The sequence below is a fragment of the Oryzias latipes genome, chromosome 14 (assembly GCF_002234675.1).
Source record: "Oryzias latipes chromosome 14, ASM223467v1".
Lineage (NCBI taxonomy): Eukaryota > Metazoa > Chordata > Actinopteri > Beloniformes > Adrianichthyidae > Oryzias > Oryzias latipes.
The window spans coordinates 10,899,129-10,918,801 of NC_019872.2; the positions used below are offsets into that span (position 1 = coordinate 10,899,129).

Genomic DNA, 19,673 nt, shown 5'->3' on the forward strand with positions numbered 1-19,673 from the left:
TTAAAAATCCACAGAAATATACTTACCATTACCATTGTTGAACAGCCAGAAAAGGGAGGAAATATAGAATTTTAGTTTTAACTGCAGTCCTGCAATACCACTATACCCCTTTAGAGGGTGCTGCGAAGCTAATCTTGTGCTGAGTGGATCTCCCCTAAAGGAAGAAGAAGGATCAGCACAGATCAGCGGACAGTTAAAAAAAATGTTTGCACTGATTTTAATTACCGGTGTAACTCTGGTCTGATAGGTACAGAAATATTTATTTGTTAATTTCTTTTTCCTGGGTAAGTTTTTCTTTTTTTTCAGTGAATCATTTGAATCTTAGCCTTGGAATCTCTGCTACTAACCCTGGTTAGCTGAATGCTAGTATTAGCTTCGTTCTTTCTGGAAGTGTCTGTGCTTCCCTGTTGCCATGGTTACCCAGCTTTTCTGAATACAATCGCTCTCATCTGACCCAAACACACTGAGTTCATTTCTAATAAGACATTTGTTTGGAAACGTCTTTCTGTAGGGGTTCGTTTGTGAGGATGGTGCAGCTGCACGTGAAACGCGGACAAGAAAGCCAGTTTCTTTTCAATACCACTGCGCAGGCGCCTCTGGAAACCGTCATCCAGCAAATTACTGCCATTTACAATGGAAGACTGAAGGTGGAGAGACTATGTTCAGGTAAAAAACACCTCAGAGCAAATATATACCAAGTATGTTAGCTTGTGCAGCAACTCCAAGGTATAAATATATATATTTTTTACTCGCACTCTATGGTTGTCTTTTCTCTGGAGTTTCGTACAATAGCAGATGTGGGTGTGTCTGACTCTGCATTTGATCCAAACAATGTTCTTGTGTTCATCCTCAGAGATCTCAGAGCTTGCAGATCATGGCATCATGCTGCCACCCAACATGCAGGAACTGACAGTGGAGCAGATTGAGGAGCTGAACCTGAGGGATGAATGGGAAGACCAGTGCATGCCCAGTGGAGGGGCAGTATTCAAAAAGGATGAGATTGGGAGAAGAAATGGACATGGTGAGAATCACTCTTTAGATTACATCCAGTGCTCTCTTTCTTTTTTTAGGAAAATTGGGGGTCCACAGTAGCTCTATTGTTCAATAACAATTATATGCAAAACAATTTATATTTATGATAAACCAACTACGGTATATAGGAGTAGTAGCTAATGTTCATGATTGAAATTCAACCCTGAAAAATTCTACTAACATTTTCCAAGCATATTTAATTTCTTTTTTGAGTGTTGTAACATCCTTTGCTAACTTCAACAATCTTGCCCCTCAAGCTCCTAATGATAAGATGAAGGAGGTGTTGATGAAGACAGTGGAGGAAGCTAAAGCACTCATCTCAAATGTAAGTCTTCACCTGATAAACCCACTACGATCATCTTTTGATCTATTTTAAAAGCGTTCCCTGTGGTCTTTAAATAGGATTATGCTGTTTTTAGCCTAAATCTAAAAACCTGTGTCATTTCCGAGGACATGGCGTCTGCAGAGTAGCAGTAGTTCATTAGAAATTCCCGCCTCTCCTTTGTTGAGAGCTCTCTGTTTACATCGGGGTGTCAGAATCCAGGCTTGAGGGTTTTCCAACCAACCTACCATTGAAGTTCCTTATTGGCACTGACACACCTGATCCAGGTTATCAGCAGCAGATGACACAGGATTTCTGGAGTCCAACCCCTAAGGCCTGGAGTTTGATACCCCTGGTGTACATGCTCTCCGGCTAGCTTACAGCTCATCTTATCCCCAACATAACATTACCAGTGCAACAAAAACGGCAAGCAGTTTTTTTTAATAATAGTCAGAATTTAACCTTAATTTTCTCAATATATGTCCTTCACCATCAAAAAAATGGCACGAGAACATGTTAAAAACGCAATTTCATCAGAGTGGTTCTTTAAAATCTCATAACTTCTTAGCAAGACAAGATGATCATTCATGATATTCTCCTGATCTTGCAGAAGCAAATTCCCGCTAACGTGTGTGTCACCATGGAGATGGTAAAGGAAGCACTGGATCAGCTGAGGGGTGCAGTCACCATTGTGTACCCCATGGGCTTACCTCCTTATGACCCCATAAGGATGGAGTTTGAGGACCTAGAAGATCTGTCAGGGACTCAGGTGAAATATACGATTGAATTTTAGTCGAAAACTGGCTTGTCAGTTATTGCCTGGTTGTTACAAGGAAATGCTTTTGTTCTTGTTATAGTAAAAGGTAAATATTTCCAAAAGTCAACTCTTTAGGCATCTCAGCAGGTTATCACCAAGGATGAATGCCAGCTGTGGTGGGCTGCCAAAGAGTTACAAAGAGGGAAAAAACTGCAGGATTACATCGGCAAAAATGAAAAGACAAAGCTTGTGGTCAAAGTCCAAAAGGTTTGAATAACTCCAAAGCATTTCTATTATTTATTGAAAACATTTAGCTTCTCAATGTTTTTTTTCTTTATGTTGCTGTAGTGACTTTTAGGAATATTATTACCTTTGTTCATTTTGATTTCAGAAAGGACATGGGCCACCAGCTAGAGAACCTTTAGTCACGAACGAGCAGCAGAAAGAGATGATGAAGCATTACTACAGAAGGCAGGAAGAACTTAAGGTGAATTACACCTTCTACAGTATGTTGCTGCTCGTGCTGTATTCAAACTCTCCTCTCTACTTTTTTTAGAAACTAGAAGAAGCGAATGATGACAGCCACCTGGACTCAGAGTGGGCAGACAGACAAGCGCTCAAGCGGCAGTTTCAAGGCCTCACTAATATCAAATGGGGGCCAAGATGACGCCCACAGCTACAGTATTGTGACCCAATTTCAACAGCTTTGGATGCAGCTGGGTATTGTGCCTTATTGTGGTTAGAAATCTGTTTCATTTTGCTGTTATTTGTGGTGAAATTGATTTATTTCCTTCTCATCTATCTTGTTGCAGAATGACATTTTTACTATGTGTAATAAATAAATAAATAGATTCTAATGTATTTGTTTTAACCCGATGCAATTTGGTACCTCTTAGAATGCTGGATCATGGATGTCATGCCCTTCCTTTCTTTGTTTCACAAAATAACTTATGTTAAAGTCAGATCAGATCTGGTTCAGGAAGTTGCCTCATAGTGGTAGTGGAGGGAGGAAAACCGTGAGCAAGCTGAGCATCTGACTTCCCAAGCACATTAGGGTATAAACATTAGGGGAAATGTAACAAATCTGCACAGTAAAGAGGGATGTGTAGTTTGCAGATGAAATACTACTAAAGGTCTATGACATAAATAATTGTATTTTAACTTCCATTGTCCAACCAAAAAAAAAAATGGATCTGTTTGAACACGCTGCAAAAGATGCATTTGCAGCCGGATCGGACCCAAACAGTTTTTCAACAATTACACTTTTATTTTTATTTTTTTTAAAGAGTTGGGTGAGATTGCATTTGCCAGTTTTATCACATCTTTTAGGGGAAAAGAAGAGATTTGTTTAACTGATAGGATCGCATTTGCTAAACAATTCCTGCTCTCGTTTGTCACAAATTTTATGGCCAATTGTAGTTTTAAATTAAAAATTAAATTTTTGTTTGACCCAAATGGAAAATACTATCCATCCATCTTCTAATTCCTGTTTTGTCCCTTTCGGGGACACGGGGCTGCTGGAGCCTATCCCGGCCACTTGTGGGCATAGGCAGGGGACGTCCTGGACAGGTCGCCAGTCTGTCGCAGGGCCACAAAACACACACCCATGCACACTCACACCTAGGGACAATTTGGAGTAACCAATTAACCTATGAAGCATGTTTTTGGACGGTGGGAGCCTGGAGTCCCGGGAGAAAACCAACGCATGCACGGGGACAACATCCAGACTCCACACAGAAAGGTCCCCCATAAGTGTTCTGGTTCAGGTCCCCAGTGAAATTCCTGAGCAGTGTGATGTCATAAGCAGTGTTTCATGTATTGACATAAATGAAACAGGTTTTTTCTGTTGTCTTTGAAAAGTGAATTTAACCTTTTATTTAACCTTATTTTAACCTTTTATTTAATCTTTTTATTTTAAATAGCATTTTTAACTTGTAAATTGGTTTTTTTTCTCATGATTGTACACATTTATTCTTGCAAAAGTTTCTCAAACTTTCTCATAATTTTTGGAATCAATTTTTCCTTATAATTTTCATATATATTTGTACTTTACATTTTTTGTTCTTTTGTGTTTTTCATTAAATATTTATATTTAAATCAATTTAATTTAACCTTGACTTTTATAACTCTTTAATCAGCAAGAGAGCATCGAGATGACATGATTTTCTCATTTCTAATAAAGTTTAGATTTTTTTCTCTATAATTTTAGGACTTTAATCTCATCAAATTTGGACTTTTTTCTCATAATTAACAACTTTTTTCTGATGTGTTTTTTTTTTATGGTGGTCCCTAATATGATGTTGTAGTCAACACAACCTTAGGGATCTATTTAAATCAATATTTTTAATTACCCTTTACATAATACAATATTCTAGCAACTTATTCCAACTTTATGCAACTTTGTTGATTAATTACAAAATAATTTACAGTCTTTATGAAAATGAGAAATCCTTTACAAAGTAAAACGTTTTTTGTGGTGTGAACCCATGACATGCTGTGGATTATCCCGTAATAATCTATAAAATTGATGGGATTAACAGGAGCTGCCGTTCAGGTAAGAGTTCATCCAAATCTCTTGAATTATCATCTCTCGGCGCTCAATCCTCTCAGCCATTTCAGCTGCTTCGCTCACATAAGTCACGTCTTCCCAACCGTATATGGCCGTCCTTTCTGCGGCGGAAAGTAAAGAACCCTCGGTGACCGTGTCATCTTCTTTTTCAGCTCCATCATCTTCCTCATGGTCCTCACAGGAGACAGCCTGGCTTCCAGGCTTGTTTGTCGTGACTGGGTGACCTCTGAGCTGTCGCCCTCTGCAGGTCACACGCACCGACAGAACCAGCAGCGTGAAGAGAAGGCCGATGCACACACTGGAGGTGAAGAGCAGAGCTGCCATTTCTGGGTGCTCTGTGCAGCAAAGGAGGACGCCAAAAGGGTCACATTTTCCACATGTGTGGGAGGATGCAAACTTCCCTCTGAATGGCTTTACCTCTGATGTAGGTGTAAGTTAGGAGGGAGTTGCTCATCATTGCTCCTCCAGGATCCTCCAGATCTGCAGAAGAAACAGGACCTTACAGGTTTGCTGTAAAACATTCCTGATCCAGACAGAATAGCAGAATTACCTTTTGTTGTTGTAGGAAAGGTGGTGGAACTTAAAAAGCTTGGATCTGCCTCCTTTAATAAAGTCTGTGGAACTGCTGGAAGGAGAAACAGTAGGTTTTTATGGTTCCACATTTGCCTCCCACGCCCAAAATGGGCCTACAATGGAATCTCAAATCAGGAATACTCATTCTGGGATATTAATAACCTGCCCTGAGAAGTTAGTGCATTGTTTTGCTTTAAATAGAGCTCTAACTGCCAGAGTGAGCAGCACATTCAGTGCTTTCACTCCGGGTTTCTGTAGAAGTCAGAGCTTACAGCCTATCATTTCCTGCTGCTGTGTTTTTGGGTGTGAAGGAACAAGAGCAGCTGGGACCGGCAGATAAGACTTCATGTTGGAAGGAACAACTGTGGCATAATGAAAAAAAGGCCAAAACAAAAAGCCTGGATGACGTAAGCCAATCATAACATTGTGGGAGTCTGCTCTTATTTTGAAGTCCTTCTCGAAAGTATCGCCCTGTGATAACAATTTAAGAATGAGGAAGCAGAGTAGGGTCCCACCACAAGAATAGAGCACAGTAAGGTACTTCCTGGTTCCTGGAAAGCAAGGATCCCTGAAGGTCTGGTTGCCGACGGTAACGGCGCACTTTTGTTTGCCATAGCAGGACTTTGACACCTTGTGCAGGGCCTCATGGTTCAAGCACTCTGTCAAGGAGAGCAAATACAAAAGGAAACTGCATCAGTGTGTGATTCCTTCATTCACTGTGGCTTTGATGCTGCTTAAAAAAAAAGTTGATCCCCTTTTTTCCCTAACCTTTTATTTTTTAACCCAACAATGTTAAATAATGTGTGCATGTAGTTCAAATAGGATCTCAATGGTATAATTTGTCTAAGGCATAAATTACCTAGGGTTTGGCTTGACAATAATACAATATTTCCTCCTCTTCTTATACTTTTAGCTGAAAAAGCACAGATGTACTCAGTAATTTGAAAGGAATGCATCAGCAATTGATGATACTGTTGTTCCAGTGCATTAAAAAAGCAAGAAAACTGCTATTTTGGCATATATTTTCCACATTCTCTGCAAAAAATGATGAATATTTTCATTCACTCCAAGTGCAGGAGGGTATTTGTGTTAGCAGCATTCCTTACAGACGGTGCTGTCAGTGCTTATCTTTCTTTGGAGCGGTTTAACCCGATTCCACATGAGACTTCTCGGTGACTCACCAAATGGCGGTGGTCTTGAGAGGTGAGAGGGGCAGGTGTCCGTCTGACCCAGACGTCTGCCGTAGACAGCTGCGTAGATGTTCAGCACCCTGGGAGGCTTGCAGTGCAGGAGCATGGTCTCTCCCTCACATACCAACAGTCTTTTGTGTTCAGCTAAGTGAAAAGAAAAATTGCTAAATTAAAGAGCCAGTTGTCAAGATTTTTTTGTAGAAGTTTTTTTGCTTAATCTCTGGAGAATCAGTTGGAGAAATTGATGGTAAAACTGGCACAGCAGTCACATCAATCTTTATAGCACCTTTTATACCAAGACACAAAGTGTTGTGCACTTAGATAAATAATGCAAAACAAGTTAATTTATTTAAAATCCCACTTTTATAAGCACTCCCATTGGCCTCTAATTATGATTATGCATTTATTTCCCAAATCTGCGTCAGTCTCTAGGACACAGTTTCTGCAAAGCATCAGTAGTACATCAGAAATTTCCCTCTTAGAAGTTGGCAGAGCTGTTAGTGAGGAGTAAGTCCATTTGTTTAAACGCTCTATTGCTAGCTTACAGCCTCTCACATCCCAAACCTGACATTATGAGTCACAAAAAACGGCAAACAATATGGGAGCTATCCAGCCGTGCAGTTTGAATCAGATGTCAGCTCTGACAAGGAAAACAAAGACGTACATGGATCTAGTCGTCTACAAGTGGATGCATCGGAATGGAGCAGGGAGCTTAGTATTTTGTATTTTCTACATCACACCTACAATCTTTTTCAAACTGCATTCACACTGCTCCTGATTCACAACAATTTGAATAAAGAAATGCAATGTTAAGCTCACAATATGTGTGTCTGTGTGTGTGCGTGTTCTCCATAATCAGAAAACAACCACAAGAGTGGGTCTTTAAAAAGTGAGGTCTAAAGTACCAGGTTTACACTTGTATTCCACATGGAGGTATTTGGTGGTGCCTGGGCAGGGGTCCTTCCCAAACAGCAGATGATTTACAGGCAGTTGACAGTCTCTGTGGCTCTGACACTCTGACAAGAGCTTCTGCACAACAAATACAGAGGGTAAAGTTAGTCAGTCAGTTAAAAAGTGCTTAAAAATTAACAATGCACCCCCTGTTATAATATATAAATCAAAAGCTCTGTGCTTTAAAGCCACTTGCTCCTGTATCCTTCTGTCTGTGAAAGTTTCATAAGGTGACAAATGTTTTTCAAATGCACCTGTAGAGCAGTGAAAGCTGCACAGCTGTGGTTGTGGTGTCTGAGCGGAGGCTCTACTCTACACGGCCACACCTCACCGCTCCCATAGAAGGCTGACTGGATGGAGATGGTGGAATGGCGAGGGCAGTGGAGCCGCAGGGGCGTCCCATCACAGGCGTGGGCAGAGTGGCTGGTGAGGATCCTGGACAGGTAGTCTGTCACACACAGGGGTGGGTCTTATTCAGGAAAAGAAATACTTTCTTTTTTGTAAGTAGATGGGAGAATTGCTTCATTTAAAATTCACATGCAGGTTTAATATGATTCAAAGTTGATATTTGTTCATTTTGAACGATCCGATTCACTAACCAAAATTGATTTTATAGATTAAGCACTGATTTATTCTATTAATTGCTAAACCAATAAAGATTGAGCGTACAAACATCCATAAATCTGAATGAGAACTTCAATCAGTCAAAGGAGGTCAGAGCATTTGACCTTTTCAGAGCTTGAGAGGGGTCTCATGTTTCTCCAAAAGCTTTTAAAGAGCTCTCTAACTGAATCTTCTCTTCCTGGGTGGCAAATTACAGTAACTGGCTTTCACCCAATTTGATCACTCATTGCGGCAAAGTCAGTGAATGTGATTATGCTGTGATGAAAGAGCTCTGCATTGTGCCTGGAGGGGCTTTTCCTTTCACTATCACTGTGATATAACCGAGTTGTGCAACAGTGGTGTCCTTTCAATCATCATCCCCTTACTTGAAAAGTCAGAGAGACCGGTGACGCGCCTGGTCCATAGGAGTAAAGTGAGGCAGAGGAGGCTGCGGATCCAGTCCGGTCCGGGACAAGGACGCGTCCAGCTCATCATGACTCGCATCCCCCGTCCCTTCTGTCATAGTAAAAAGGCTCGATAAAATCAATCCACGTTGACACTATCCTTTATGGAGAAGGTGAAGCGCTTTCCACGGCGCTCCGATCATGTCACTCCACGAGAGCGTGGTTCTGCAGCAGCGGTGGACCACAGGGCAGGTCAGAAATAATAGCAGCTGCGCAACAAGTTGATCAGAAGCGTCAGGGAGCTGATCGGCCGCACGCGCGCTGATCCATCCACCGATCACCACCCCGCGGTGTCTGCGCGCTCAACAAAAAAAACATTTGTAGATTTGTGAATGGATCCATGTGCAAACTAAAAAGAGACTCGCAGTGAGAGTGAGTGGGGATTTCAGAGTGGGCGTGGCACGAGAAACTATTCTAAAGGGAACAGGACGGATGCACTGATTGGTGTGTTTGTGTTTCCTCCTTTCTTTTCAGACTTACCCCCAAAAAGTCACGTTCCAAAAAAAATTCATTTTATTTTTCTGAGCTGAATTAGTCTCACAAAAATTAAATGTGTATTTTCTTTTTTTTTTATTTTATTTTGCTCACAGACACAGGGTCACAAAGATTTTGCTTGAACTTCTAAAATTGAATTTAACCTTTGCCTCACAACATTCTGTTTACATCCTTTGTCTTGGGGGTCAGAAATGACCCACCCGCACACGCAACACAATGCTGGGAAGCCTGGGAGTTGGTAGTTACACACACAAAAAATTACAATACTTTTTTTTTTAAATAAAGTAAAAATAAATATGTAAAGACACAAATATCAATCTGGGGAAGAAACAAGACACGATTATCAATTAAGGAAACAAATAAATTACAACTAAAAAGGACCCCTGTAGTCAGGCTTTATTCACTTTAGAAACCTGGGGATCATTGGTGAAAGCAACCACCAATCTTAATTGCTCCCCCTCTTAATGCTTACACTACAGACATAACATCAACATGAACAAATGCACTCACGTAGGAACCTGTAGTGGACACGTTTGGGCGATCAAATTCAGCCGAAGAATGGAGGAGTCTGCATCGCTGCAGTCCACCATTTTTAATTAAACCTTTGTAGTACACACACACACACATACACACACAGCGAGAAGGGGATGGTCACATGGTTCCCTGTCACCCATCCCCTAGACCGGGTCGGGTGGGCTGTGGGCTGCTCCTGGGGCATTGGTGGCGTCCTGGGGGTTCCTGTGTCCCTGATCTTGCAGATCTTTTTCCATGTGGTGAGGGAGTCAACAACATCTTAGCTGAGTGGACCATATCCACCGAGTAGCGAGGAGGGGCCCTTTTTTGGGCACACCAAGGCACCCCAGTTTTTCCATTGTTGCTCACAGCAACTGGTGGTCGCCAGTGTCCGCCTTCCTAGTCAGGCAGTCGGTTTCTGCCCCTTCCCTTGGTTTGTCCTCGGTGGGGCTGGTTGCCCGGGTGTAAAGTGAGAGCTGGCAATGGGTGGTCCCGGCCTGCTTCTGGGGGTGGGGGTTCAGGACTCCGGGGTGGTGGCAAGCCACTCACCTATAGGTGCCACTCAGTTCATGTGGTTGGGGCACTGGATCTGGGAATCGAGTGCCTTGGGGTGGGTTGGCTTTGGGGGGGGGCTTTGCCTCTGCATGCTCGCTGTTCCTCCTACTCCTCCGTTGTCGGGGTCCGGTGCATGTGAGGCTTTGTCTGACAGGGGGGGCTCTTGGGTGCCTTGATTGGCTGGGCTGCTGCAGTGTCTGCCGCTGGCTCTGGGCTGTGGGGTGTCGGGCCTTCTGCCTTTGCTGGACCATTCAATCTGATCAAGCTACACTCTAAGAAGCATACATTCATTCAACCCACCTGCTTATTTACTTTTGCACAAATATGGGCACGGGTAATGTTTTCACACCCCTCTCAAAGAATATTGGTTATGTTAATCTTGCTTGTACTTGTCTGTGTGCATAACTTAATTTTAGTTGGTGCGCCCTGTGAGATAAGTTTCTCCAATCTTAACGCCTGACCTCCCATCTCTAACATCCCACTCTCTCCCTCTCTTTTCCTTTTCCGTCCGGTCCAACCAATAATCCAAACAAGCATAATTATCATAAATAAAGCTTAGCCTCAAACTCAAAAGGGGTTTATACAAATTAACACTTCACTTAACTGAAGATCCAGAAATCCCAATTGTAACAGTAAAATATGTCCAACACAAGAGGTTTTCAGCCTGATTTGCTTGCTCAGCTGTTAGACACGACAATTTAAAAAAAATGGCCCACCCCAAATAAAGCAGCTCAGTTGAATTTTAAATCTAAAATCGATTGAGCATGATGAAACAACCTGTTACTTACTTATTAATTAACTCAAGCTATTTCATTTTTCATCATATTATCCATACATTCATTGTCATGTCCCTTTTGGGGTCATGGGGTCACTGGAGCCTTTCACAGGGCTCTCAATTACTTCTACACTCAGACCTAGGGACAATTTTGAGCAGGGATTGGCAGGTGTGTCCAGCCAACTAGAGCATGCCAGAGCAGAGCAGTGTATGTTGGAAAACATGCAGGAATGCGGGCACTCGAGGCCTGGAGTTGCCTATCCCTCACTTTAAAAAACAAATTAACACATGAAACATGTTTTTCTCAAGGAGAACACGCTAACTCCACACGGAAAGGTCCCAGCTGGGATTCGAAGCAGGGCCTCCTCCCTGTAGGAGAGAGCACTAACAACTGTGCTGCCCTGCAGCCATTATCAGATTTTTTTTTTTTAAATAAAAAAGATGATCACCAGTGAGCATTGTTACACAAAACAAACCAACTGTCATAAGCTGTATTTTACACAATAGAGGTTATTATTGCTATTATATCAATTTGAAGTAATTACTTCTGCATTAATTACATTGAAATGAAAAAAAAAAACGGTTAACAATCCTTGTTAACAGATTATTGTTTATTATTTTTTAGGAAGTGAATTATAAAAACCTTTTTTTCTCCAACACAACATAACTAACTGTTGCTTTACACCCTGTGTCTTGTGGTTCTTCTTTGAAGGGCAGTTCTGGCATCTTTTCCTTTTTGGCTGACCCAGCTCCAGCCTCCGGTGGATCAGGTATGTTGGTGGTATGTTTGGGCGGCAGTTTAGCTCAGGCGGTAGAGCAGGTCTCCAAACAACCGAAGGGTTGGTGGAACGATTCCCCGCTCTCCCCAGTCAGCTGTCGCCCCCCAAGCGCGGCTAGTCTGCAGCTCACCGCTCCTCCCCAGGGGATGGGTCAAAATGCAGAGAAGACTTTCCCCATTGTGGGATAAATAAAGTATAAAAAAAGTATAAAGGTATGAAAGTAAAGAGAGTTTGTCTGTGGCCTTTGAACTTGAATATTTGGTGATCAAATATAAGGCGTCAAAAATGACCTATAAGACAATCTTTGTGCCTTATGGTGTACACCTCAGAAGTAAACAAAGTATCACTTTTCCTAATGACAGAGTCTTTTTAGAAAAAATCATAAAATCCTAAGTTTTAAAAGGAAATGTTAAGACAACACAAGGGTTAAAGAAAGAGAAGATGAGGGTTAGCATCATGACTCAAAGGGACACAAATTTTCAGAAAGAATCACTGGAAATAAAAGATTTTGCTTTAATCTTTGAGTCAAGAAACACTGCATCTTTCCACCATGCTCTGCTGATGCCCATGAGAAGGAGGATTCGCTGATCTGAATTTAAACAGTACTTTATCAAGATATGGTCAATCAGAAACCACAAGAATTTGGAACAAAAGATGCAACGGAGCTGAGAAGCAATGTTCGCAAAGGCTTTGTTTAAGCATCAAAAAACATAATGCATTTAAAGGAAAATTTAGGGTTGATCATGGTTTTTCAGGAAAAAAAATTTCAAGCTGATATTTTACAGCAAAAACTATTAGTATTAAAAAACAAAACAAAACAAGGAGCTGTGTTTATTGGTGGTTTTATGCATTGTAGTTTGTATTTAGGTATAAAAAGTACAAACCTACCCATTAAATGTCTGGATTTTTGAACAAATGCTTTTTTTTTTTAAACTATTGATACCCGCCTCGCATGGTGGCTTTCAATGAAGTCGGGAGCCCCACAGGGAAAACTGCTGTCCAGGCCAGATCCGTCACCCGCTCCATGGAAACGGGCCGATATCCATGTAAGACTACAGAGCAGGCCAGACTGCTGAGGTCTTTATGCTTAGCTCCAGGGACAGAGAGGAGAAACTTTGGGTTGGTGTTTTGCATAGAGACGGGACAAGTTGATTCTGTTCTCAGTGTGAATTAGCTTCAGGCATCCTGGGAGAGGATTTAGAACTCTTTTCACATGGCCCTGTCAAAAGCTAGAGAAAGTTTTGCTGTAAAAGTCAACACCCTTGCTTTTTTTACTTTTTTTTTTTTTTTTTTTTACATAGACATGTGGCTTCACAAAGCCCAAAACATGTCTGAAACCCCCCCCAAAAAAACCTTTAAAGTCTAAAAAGGGATTTCGTAGAACAGCATCTATCAAGTGACCAGCAGACAAAACAGTTGATTACTGTTGAAGAAACTTGTAGCAAACAGGAATAAGAGATCCAAAAATTTCAACCAAGGGAGGGAAAGAGCCTGACTTACACTGAAAATGGAAAACGTGACAGGCAAAGTCAGTTTGAACTAATTGACCTTTAATGTACTAATAAAAAAAAGGATGTATGGTACACATTCAGTTGACAAAAATCACTGCCAACATTGCATTTAGACATGCAGCGACAAAAATTAGACAAACTTTGATCAATGTGATGACCACACAAATATGTATATAGTCTATCGTGTTATTTTTAATTAAAAGATTCGATTTTTATTTCCAGACACCTCTATTATCATCGAAAGAAATGGCAGACATTGTCTCCTGAAACATTTGATTAAAATGTTTCAAGACCAACACTGATGAAAATTGTGTTTTTGACATGTTCTTGTAGTGTTTTCTGCATGAAGGACATGTACAGTGATGAAAGTCAGGTAAGGAAAAAATCCCTGAACTTTTCTTTGAGCGATATGGCGGGCACAGAGCGAAATTTTGGAAAAATACGTGGTCTTAGATGCATTCTGGTGCATTCTGGCAGCTAGTTATTCACTTCTTTATCAAGAAACTAAGACTAATTGGAGCATCATGATTTGTCATTCAAACCCCTAGTTTGACTCTCCATTAAGGACTTGCTGGTCCCAAAAAAGAATTTGGAAAATTGCTCAAAGTAACACAATCCTACAATCTATGCTTTTCCTTAAAGCTGCAAAACATACAATTGCTAAAATATAGTAACATCAAAGCCCCAAATGGCAAAAAGAACACCAGTAACTATGATATTCTATGAAAATACCTCAGTTATTTATACATTATTTCTGCTTTAGAAATGACTGATGTACAACATCCACTTGCACTGTTTTCTCAAACTATAATTACATCAAAATATGGGATCTGCTTTAAACTTTAATTCTATAACATAATACATCAATTCTTTAACACCAATACTAAGTAATCTGGGAAATATCAAAACAAACATACAAACTAAGCTAAACATTGTAAACATTATTTTTTAAGGGAGTGCGGGTCCAAACCATCAAATACTTATAATTAATGTCAACTATACTGAACTAAATCATGGTAATTAGGAAATACAAATAAATTAGATAAAGAAATGTATTCAAAATAAAAACTGAAACTCAAAACTAAAATTGAAATTATTTCAAAATGTGGTTTTGAGATTATTTTACACAAAAAAGTATTTGACCTACACTACCTTAAAAATCTTTTTTTTCCAGCCAAGACCACTTCAATTTGTTTTTTATCGTCTTCTCACAACTGAGGTCGTGACCACGCTAAATAATGACGATGCCTGCCATTATTTTAACACAAATTTGATCGCAAACTCTTCAGATGTGTTTGTGAAAGTTTAGCGTGGGTCCGCCAGTTTTGGTCTCTAGGGAAGCAAGTCACGCTGACCACGTGGTGCAGACAGAGCCAATCAGACCCATCGACGCATCCGAAAGCAACTAAAACGTCCCGTCATTGGTCAATTAGGCCGGGAAGACAAGAGATGGCCACGACCATAGAGGAAGCGATCTGCGGAGAAATATAGAAAATAAAGCTAAAATTAGCTGATTTCAGACCATTTTTTAATCCGGAAAGCGATTTGTCCGTAGAGATCAGGTCTTTATTTCCCGGAAAGTACGTTCGGTTTGCTCAAAAACCCGGATTTCCGGGAATTCCCGGAAGACTTTCATCACTGATGTATTAAGAGGATTAAATTAAAATTTGATTTTTTTTAATATATTTCTTTGTCCAAATCGTTGTGAATGTGATCATACCGTTACGTAGAAAACTCACTAAGCGGGTCACCAGATCCCCGATCTGCTCCATTCTGATACATTCACTTGCAGACGACTAGATCCATGTATGTTTTTGTTTTCCTTGTCCTAGCTCAAACTGTACGTCTGGATAGCTCTGATATTGCTCGCCCTTTTTGGTGCACTTGTAGTGCTAGGTTGTCGGTGTGAGGGCTGAAAGCTAGTGGGAGAGCAGGTAAACAGATGGATGACGGGAAGGAGGGGCGGGGTTGCTCCGCGCCAATGGTCCCGCCCACAACTCAGCGTTTCCTTAAAAAGCCATAATACTAATTAAATTACCACTGGACACACTTAAAACAAATCGGAAAATGACAGGAGTGGGACTTTAAAAGGGGAAAGGTTTATTTTTAATAATTTTGACATTTGACACATCCTCAACTGAAATTCAAATTTTCCTCAAGTTGCGAATCAATTGCAGCCTGTAATTAAAGAAACAAAACAAAGAGTTAGAAATCACACCTGCGTTATAACCGAAGTGCCATGCCAGACACTCACCAGTTCTCTTTTTGCTTCTTCTATTTTCACTTGTGCCAGAGACGGGCTCTGTGAACAGTCAATTTGAACCATATTCAAAACACTTGGAAGAAAATGCCAGTAACTAAAACTACATTTTTCAGAAAACAAGACATAAAAAAGTAATTGTACTTTATTTTGCAGGAAATTGATTGAAAATTCTGAAACAAACTAAAATAAAACATACTGGGCTGAGGTCCAGGTATGACTCCAGTTTTTTTCTCAAGGGGATTATTTCTGTATTCAGGGTACCGACTTCCTGTGGAGAGATAAATAAGAGATGTTTCAGATCCTAAAACAGACAATGCAAGTCGTTTGTTGCTGTAGCAACAAATGGGATGTATGTGGGAGGAACAACGTACCTCGGCCAGCTGTACAATGGCCTGGTGGGTGATAGACTTATCCATGTTCCTGGATGTGAGCTCAGCCTGGAGGTTTGGCACAAGAACGACAAAAAACCATAAAAATATATTTTTATAATCTGGTCTCTGAGAAATGTTAATATCACTTTTAAACACTGAATCATATCTCTGGCCTCAAACACAGGATTCAAGTTCAATACTCGAGTCAACATGCTAGATTAAAAAAAAAAACTGAAAAAAAAGGATGTTGTGTTGAATTGAATGGGATTAAATTGAGGTGAACTGTATCGTTTACAAAATATATTTTAATCAAATTTTCATTCTCCCCATCGTGGCATCAATTAAAGTTCTATTTCCTTAAATTAAAACTAATTTATTAAACAAAGGATTTCAGCTTTAGCCTCTTAAATAATCCACAAAAACTGTATGATTTTTTAGAAAGGATTTTACTTATATTGGCTTAGTAATGCCCAATCATATTCTCCAAAATTGAAAACAGAAAGATCCTACAGTTTACTTTCCTTTCATTGTAATAAAAAGATTACAGAAGACACTCATAGTCAAAATGCAAGAATAAACAAACAAAAAACAAAAACAAAATGTCTCTTAACTTCAGAGAAGTAGCTTTAAGAAGAGGTAAAGAAAACATTCATCTGTGCATTTTTGATGTAATTCTTTAAATAAATATCCAGCTTATTTTAAGTGTTAAAAGTAGTCCAGCTAAACAAAAAAAATTAAAAAAAAAGAAGTCACACTTGGTGTCATGTATAAACGCAGCCTGCAATAAATAATATATTTTGATCGTTAACTTTATTTAAAAATGAAAAAACAAATAAAAAAGACATGTGTGTCGTCATACGGCAAATGAGGCAAATGTCATATTTAACGATTAGAAATATATCTAAGAAGACTGATTCCCCCAGAATTGTTCTATAGCAGAACAAGGTTTTAAAATGTCATCTGGACTTGGTTAGCAAAAAGTCTTCAACTTCAAAACTAGGACTGTATGCCAATTCACACGCTGCCTTCTATAACCCCTAAAAGAATATATAGTGAAGGACCATCCAGTGGCCTGGATTTTAACGCAATTCAGAAACATGCTCACAACTTTTTTTTTTTAAACGCTAAATATGTCACCCATTTGCCGAAGTATCAACCTATTAAATATGAACATTTCACAGACTGTTTTGAGTTCTGATAATAAAAACAATGTCATTTTTCAAATGACAAATTGATCAAACGCAATGCATTGTGGTCTATATTTGTTAATCCGAGCAGCATCAATGCACACTACTTTTTCACAGAAACTTCTGGGAAATTTCTAGGGTACTGCAATTTTGGATTTTTTAGATTTGGACTACCGGATAAAATGGCGAATGCCCTAAACAGTGCAAAAAGTAGTGAGGGAATTCAGCCACAACTTAGGAAACATTTCAAAACTTTTCTTCCAGGAAATGATAAATCTAGTGTGGGAGCATGAAACTTAAATTGCATCTTTTTTTCATTTACGTCTTAACATACTGTTGAATTTATTAGTTGATTTTTGGATGAGAATTTTAATTATATTTTTGGAGGACACTACAACAAACCTCAGATCTCTTCAATTTGATAGTAAGCTCTGCGGTCTTTGCCGCCACAAAGTCCATGGTGAGCAGCCTTTCTTCTGCTTTAGAGCCCTCCACTGCTTGTGATTTAGCAGTGCTGTCAATATCCCTGGAGAAGGAAGACACGCATGTCAGAAAACCTAAAACGTTGAATTTTTGAATAGTAAGCAAACATTTAAATTACCGGTGGCTATGATTTTGCATATTCACCATTTTATTAATTCAAACTAATCTTACTATGCGTTGTTTGTTTGCAAACTAATCTGAATATTGATGTGCAAAAAATCTGCTCTCACTCTTGCAAGTCCGCCCGTAGCACCAGAGTGGAACCAAGTGTCTTTCTGAGAGCTCCGAGTTCCCTCTCGAGTCTTATATTAGACTTCTCTGCTTCCAGCAGTTCATTGGTGAGGCTGTTGATTGCTGGCATAAAACTACACAAGACAATAAATTAGCCATACTTTATGATACTCTTCATAGAGCTGATGCAAATAACAAAAACTTTGGAGGACTTTACCTTCCCAGTGATGTGTCTCTTACTCCCAGCACCATGGCACTGTCCACTAAAGCAGACACGTAGTCGGCAGCTGGTTTTGACAAGCTTGTGGGAGAGAGACCAACCCCTTCTAGGAGAACATCCTGCAGGTAAATAGCTGGGTGGATGAACACATTAGTTTAGAGAAATGTTCTAAGTGGCAAAACAATAATAAAAAGTTAAAAAAACTGTCCCTAAAGTGATTTTTGATTCTCAACTATTTAAACAGGATTTTATGAAGTCTTTGCCTTATCTGCAATGAACAATGGTCAGGACACCCTCAGTTTGAAAAGCTCAATTTGTAAGGCAAAAAGGATTGTTCCAGTTTGTGCAACTGTCTGATACAGGATGCAATAATGTTGTGTTTAGAAAAATGCCACCAAAGAAAGTTTGATTGTTTTGACAAATCCAACTTCTGTACTCCAACTCTGTAATCCAACTCTTAATCTAACCTCGTACTTTGCGCCAAAAATACTTCTTGGTTCTCCGAGATGAGAGCACTGTGACTGCTGGCTGCATGTCAAAGACAAAACACCAACAACACACAAGACTAAGTGCTAAAGTGCTAAAGTACTTCAATATCGCGTAGATGTTACTTTAAAGATTTGCTTTGTGGCCCAAAAAATAAAATAAAATCACAACACTTCTGTCAGTCCCATTTTAGCTGTAACAACAATAGACATGTTCCTTTATTGATGTAATATCTAATATTATTCAGAGCTGCATTTTTCCCAAAAGTGCTTTAGTGGTGAAGTTATGGCCTGTGGTACAATCTTCTTAACGACAAGGCTAATCAACAGGGAATCTTCTCCATCTCATGCACTTGTTAATTTGTTGACGGTCCCTAAGAGACCTCACTGGAGATTAGTGCTGAATGTCTGCCGAATATCCAACCTAAAACTAACTTCACCGCAGTAGGTCGGATGTGGCACACTGGGTTGCTGGAGCCTATCCCTGGCCACTCCCTCACATGGGCCGTGTTGCCATTCTGTATATAAAAGTTTCATTCTATGGGATCAAATCAAGATCAGCTTATTTTTATGAAGTCATAAACAAAGAAATCTAATAATAAAAAAATAAATGTATGGTCAAATCTGCCCATGTACTTTATTGACAATATGTTTTCCTGATTGAGAGCTTTTATTATTCCGTTGTTTGAATAAAGATGGTCATTCATTTGTTCTTGAAAAGCGCTGCAACAACTCGAACACTTTGTATTATCTATTGCTTTCAGTCTATACATGCAGTGTGTGGATTTTAATTACATCACAGAACGATAATTTACTGCCACTCACCCTCAGTCTGATACTCTGAAGTTTTCTGTTTGAGATCTTCTATAAGCAAAGCGGTGTCACTGCATCGAGCTTCGCTGGTCTCTGTAAGTTGGTACAATATGTCCATTACTCTTGAATTGACCTCAAACTGTGGCACCGGCTGATCACCAAACACTGAGGCGAGCCAGTTGTTAACCTGCGACACAAACAAAACAAACTAACATCTCAACGCATTCATTTCAATTCGCACAACTCTTGAAATTACCTTTTTTATCTTTTCACACATATTGAAGAAGATACAAAAAACTTTTTAGATTAACTTAAAAGAATTGCAGTTTTGACCAACTCAAAGACCGCCGTTTCGCCCACCGGGTGAAAACTTCCTGGTTTTCAACCAATGAGAGGGCGGATAAATATCGACGCAAACGCTTTGTATATTTGCCCATGACATTTTGTAAAGAAATGTGTTCAGAATTCAAATAAATTATTTATATTTGTTGAATAAACACCAGAAAAAAATGTAGAAAAAAAATACACCGT

The 19,673-nt window shown here is 39.7% G+C and overlaps 3 protein-coding genes across 8 annotated transcripts; 1 reads left to right on the plus strand and 2 right to left on the minus strand.

Moving 5' to 3' along the window:
* The first annotated feature begins 134 nt into the window (after positions 1–134).
* Positions 135–2,972, plus strand: cfap298 (cilia and flagella associated protein 298). Of its 2 annotated transcripts, none has more exons than XM_011483328.3 (8): positions 135–284; positions 512–666; positions 854–1,021; positions 1,290–1,357; positions 1,965–2,123; positions 2,259–2,378; positions 2,503–2,598; positions 2,668–2,972. In XM_011483328.3, the coding sequence occupies exons 2-8, from the start codon at positions 528–530 to the stop codon at positions 2,776–2,778; spliced, it is 861 nt and encodes a 286-aa protein (XP_011481630.1). In that variant the 5' UTR covers positions 135–284; positions 512–527; the 3' UTR covers positions 2,779–2,972. The 2 variants fall into 2 exon arrangements, with proteins under 2 accessions (XP_011481630.1, XP_004076257.1); XM_004076209.4 differs by having other exon boundaries at positions 137–284; positions 2,247–2,378.
* Positions 2,973–4,435: 1,463 nt separating this feature from the next.
* On the minus strand, positions 4,436–8,871 carry eva1c (eva-1 homolog C). Of its 5 annotated transcripts, none has more exons than XM_020708805.1 (9): positions 8,384–8,871; positions 7,726–7,842; positions 7,349–7,472; positions 6,435–6,587; positions 6,113–6,166; positions 5,769–5,912; positions 5,231–5,305; positions 5,098–5,160; positions 4,436–5,015 (listed from the first exon to the last, which is right to left on the minus strand). In XM_020708805.1, the coding sequence occupies exons 2-9, from the start codon at positions 7,795–7,797 to the stop codon at positions 4,645–4,647; spliced, it is 1,056 nt and encodes a 351-aa protein (XP_020564464.1). In that variant the 5' UTR covers positions 7,798–7,842; positions 8,384–8,871; the 3' UTR covers positions 4,436–4,644. The 5 variants fall into 5 exon arrangements, with proteins under 5 accessions (XP_020564464.1, XP_020564462.1, XP_020564461.1 ...); XM_020708803.2 differs by having other exon boundaries at positions 5,231–5,302; positions 7,649–7,842; positions 8,384–8,857; XM_020708802.2 differs by having other exon boundaries at positions 7,649–7,842; positions 8,384–8,857.
* Positions 8,872–15,166: 6,295 nt separating this feature from the next.
* On the minus strand, positions 15,167–19,666 carry haus1 (HAUS augmin like complex subunit 1). The gene is made up of 9 exons (XM_004076210.3): positions 19,399–19,666; positions 19,155–19,329; positions 17,842–17,977; positions 17,624–17,758; positions 17,313–17,436; positions 15,724–15,789; positions 15,549–15,620; positions 15,344–15,391; positions 15,167–15,267 (listed from the first exon to the last, which is right to left on the minus strand). The coding sequence occupies exons 1-9, from the start codon at positions 19,417–19,419 to the stop codon at positions 15,223–15,225; spliced, it is 822 nt and encodes a 273-aa protein (XP_004076258.1). The 5' UTR covers positions 19,420–19,666; the 3' UTR covers positions 15,167–15,222.
* Positions 19,667–19,673: the final 7 nt, after the last annotated feature.

What these genes read in the sequence shown, in the direction of transcription:
- haus1 (XM_004076210.3), bottom strand. Translation starts at nt 19,419, where the DNA reads ATGTGTGAAAAGATAAAAAAG. An exon ending in AGAGACACATCACTGGGAAG is followed by an intron (nt 17,759 to 17,841) that starts GTAAAGTCCTCC and finishes TGTCTTGTGTAG; the next exon opens with TTTTATGCCAGCAATCAACA. An exon ending in CTACGGGCGGACTTGCAAGA is followed by an intron (nt 17,437 to 17,623) that starts GTGAGAGCAGAT and finishes TTCCTTCTCCAG; the next exon opens with GGATATTGACAGCACTGCTA.
- eva1c (XM_020708802.2), bottom strand. Translation starts at nt 8,501, where the DNA reads ATGCGAGTCATGATGAGCTGGACGCGTCCTTGTCCCGGACCGGACTGG. An exon ending in TACTGTGCTCTATTCTTGTG is followed by an intron (nt 5,306 to 5,768) that starts GTGGGACCCTAC and finishes TTCTCCTTCCAG; the next exon opens with CAGTTCCACAGACTTTATTA. An exon ending in AACTTACACCTACATCAGAG is followed by an intron (nt 5,016 to 5,097) that starts GTAAAGCCATTC and finishes TTTGCTGCACAG; the next exon opens with AGCACCCAGAAATGGCAGCT.
- cfap298 (XM_004076209.4), top strand. Translation starts at nt 528, where the DNA reads ATGGTGCAGCTGCACGTGAAACGCGGACAAGAAAGCCAGTTTCTTTTC. An exon ending in CTAAAGCACTCATCTCAAAT is followed by an intron (nt 1,358 to 1,964) that starts GTAAGTCTTCAC and finishes CTGATCTTGCAG; the next exon opens with AAGCAAATTCCCGCTAACGT. An exon ending in TTGTGGTCAAAGTCCAAAAG is followed by an intron (nt 2,379 to 2,502) that starts GTTTGAATAACT and finishes TTTTGATTTCAG; the next exon opens with AAAGGACATGGGCCACCAGC.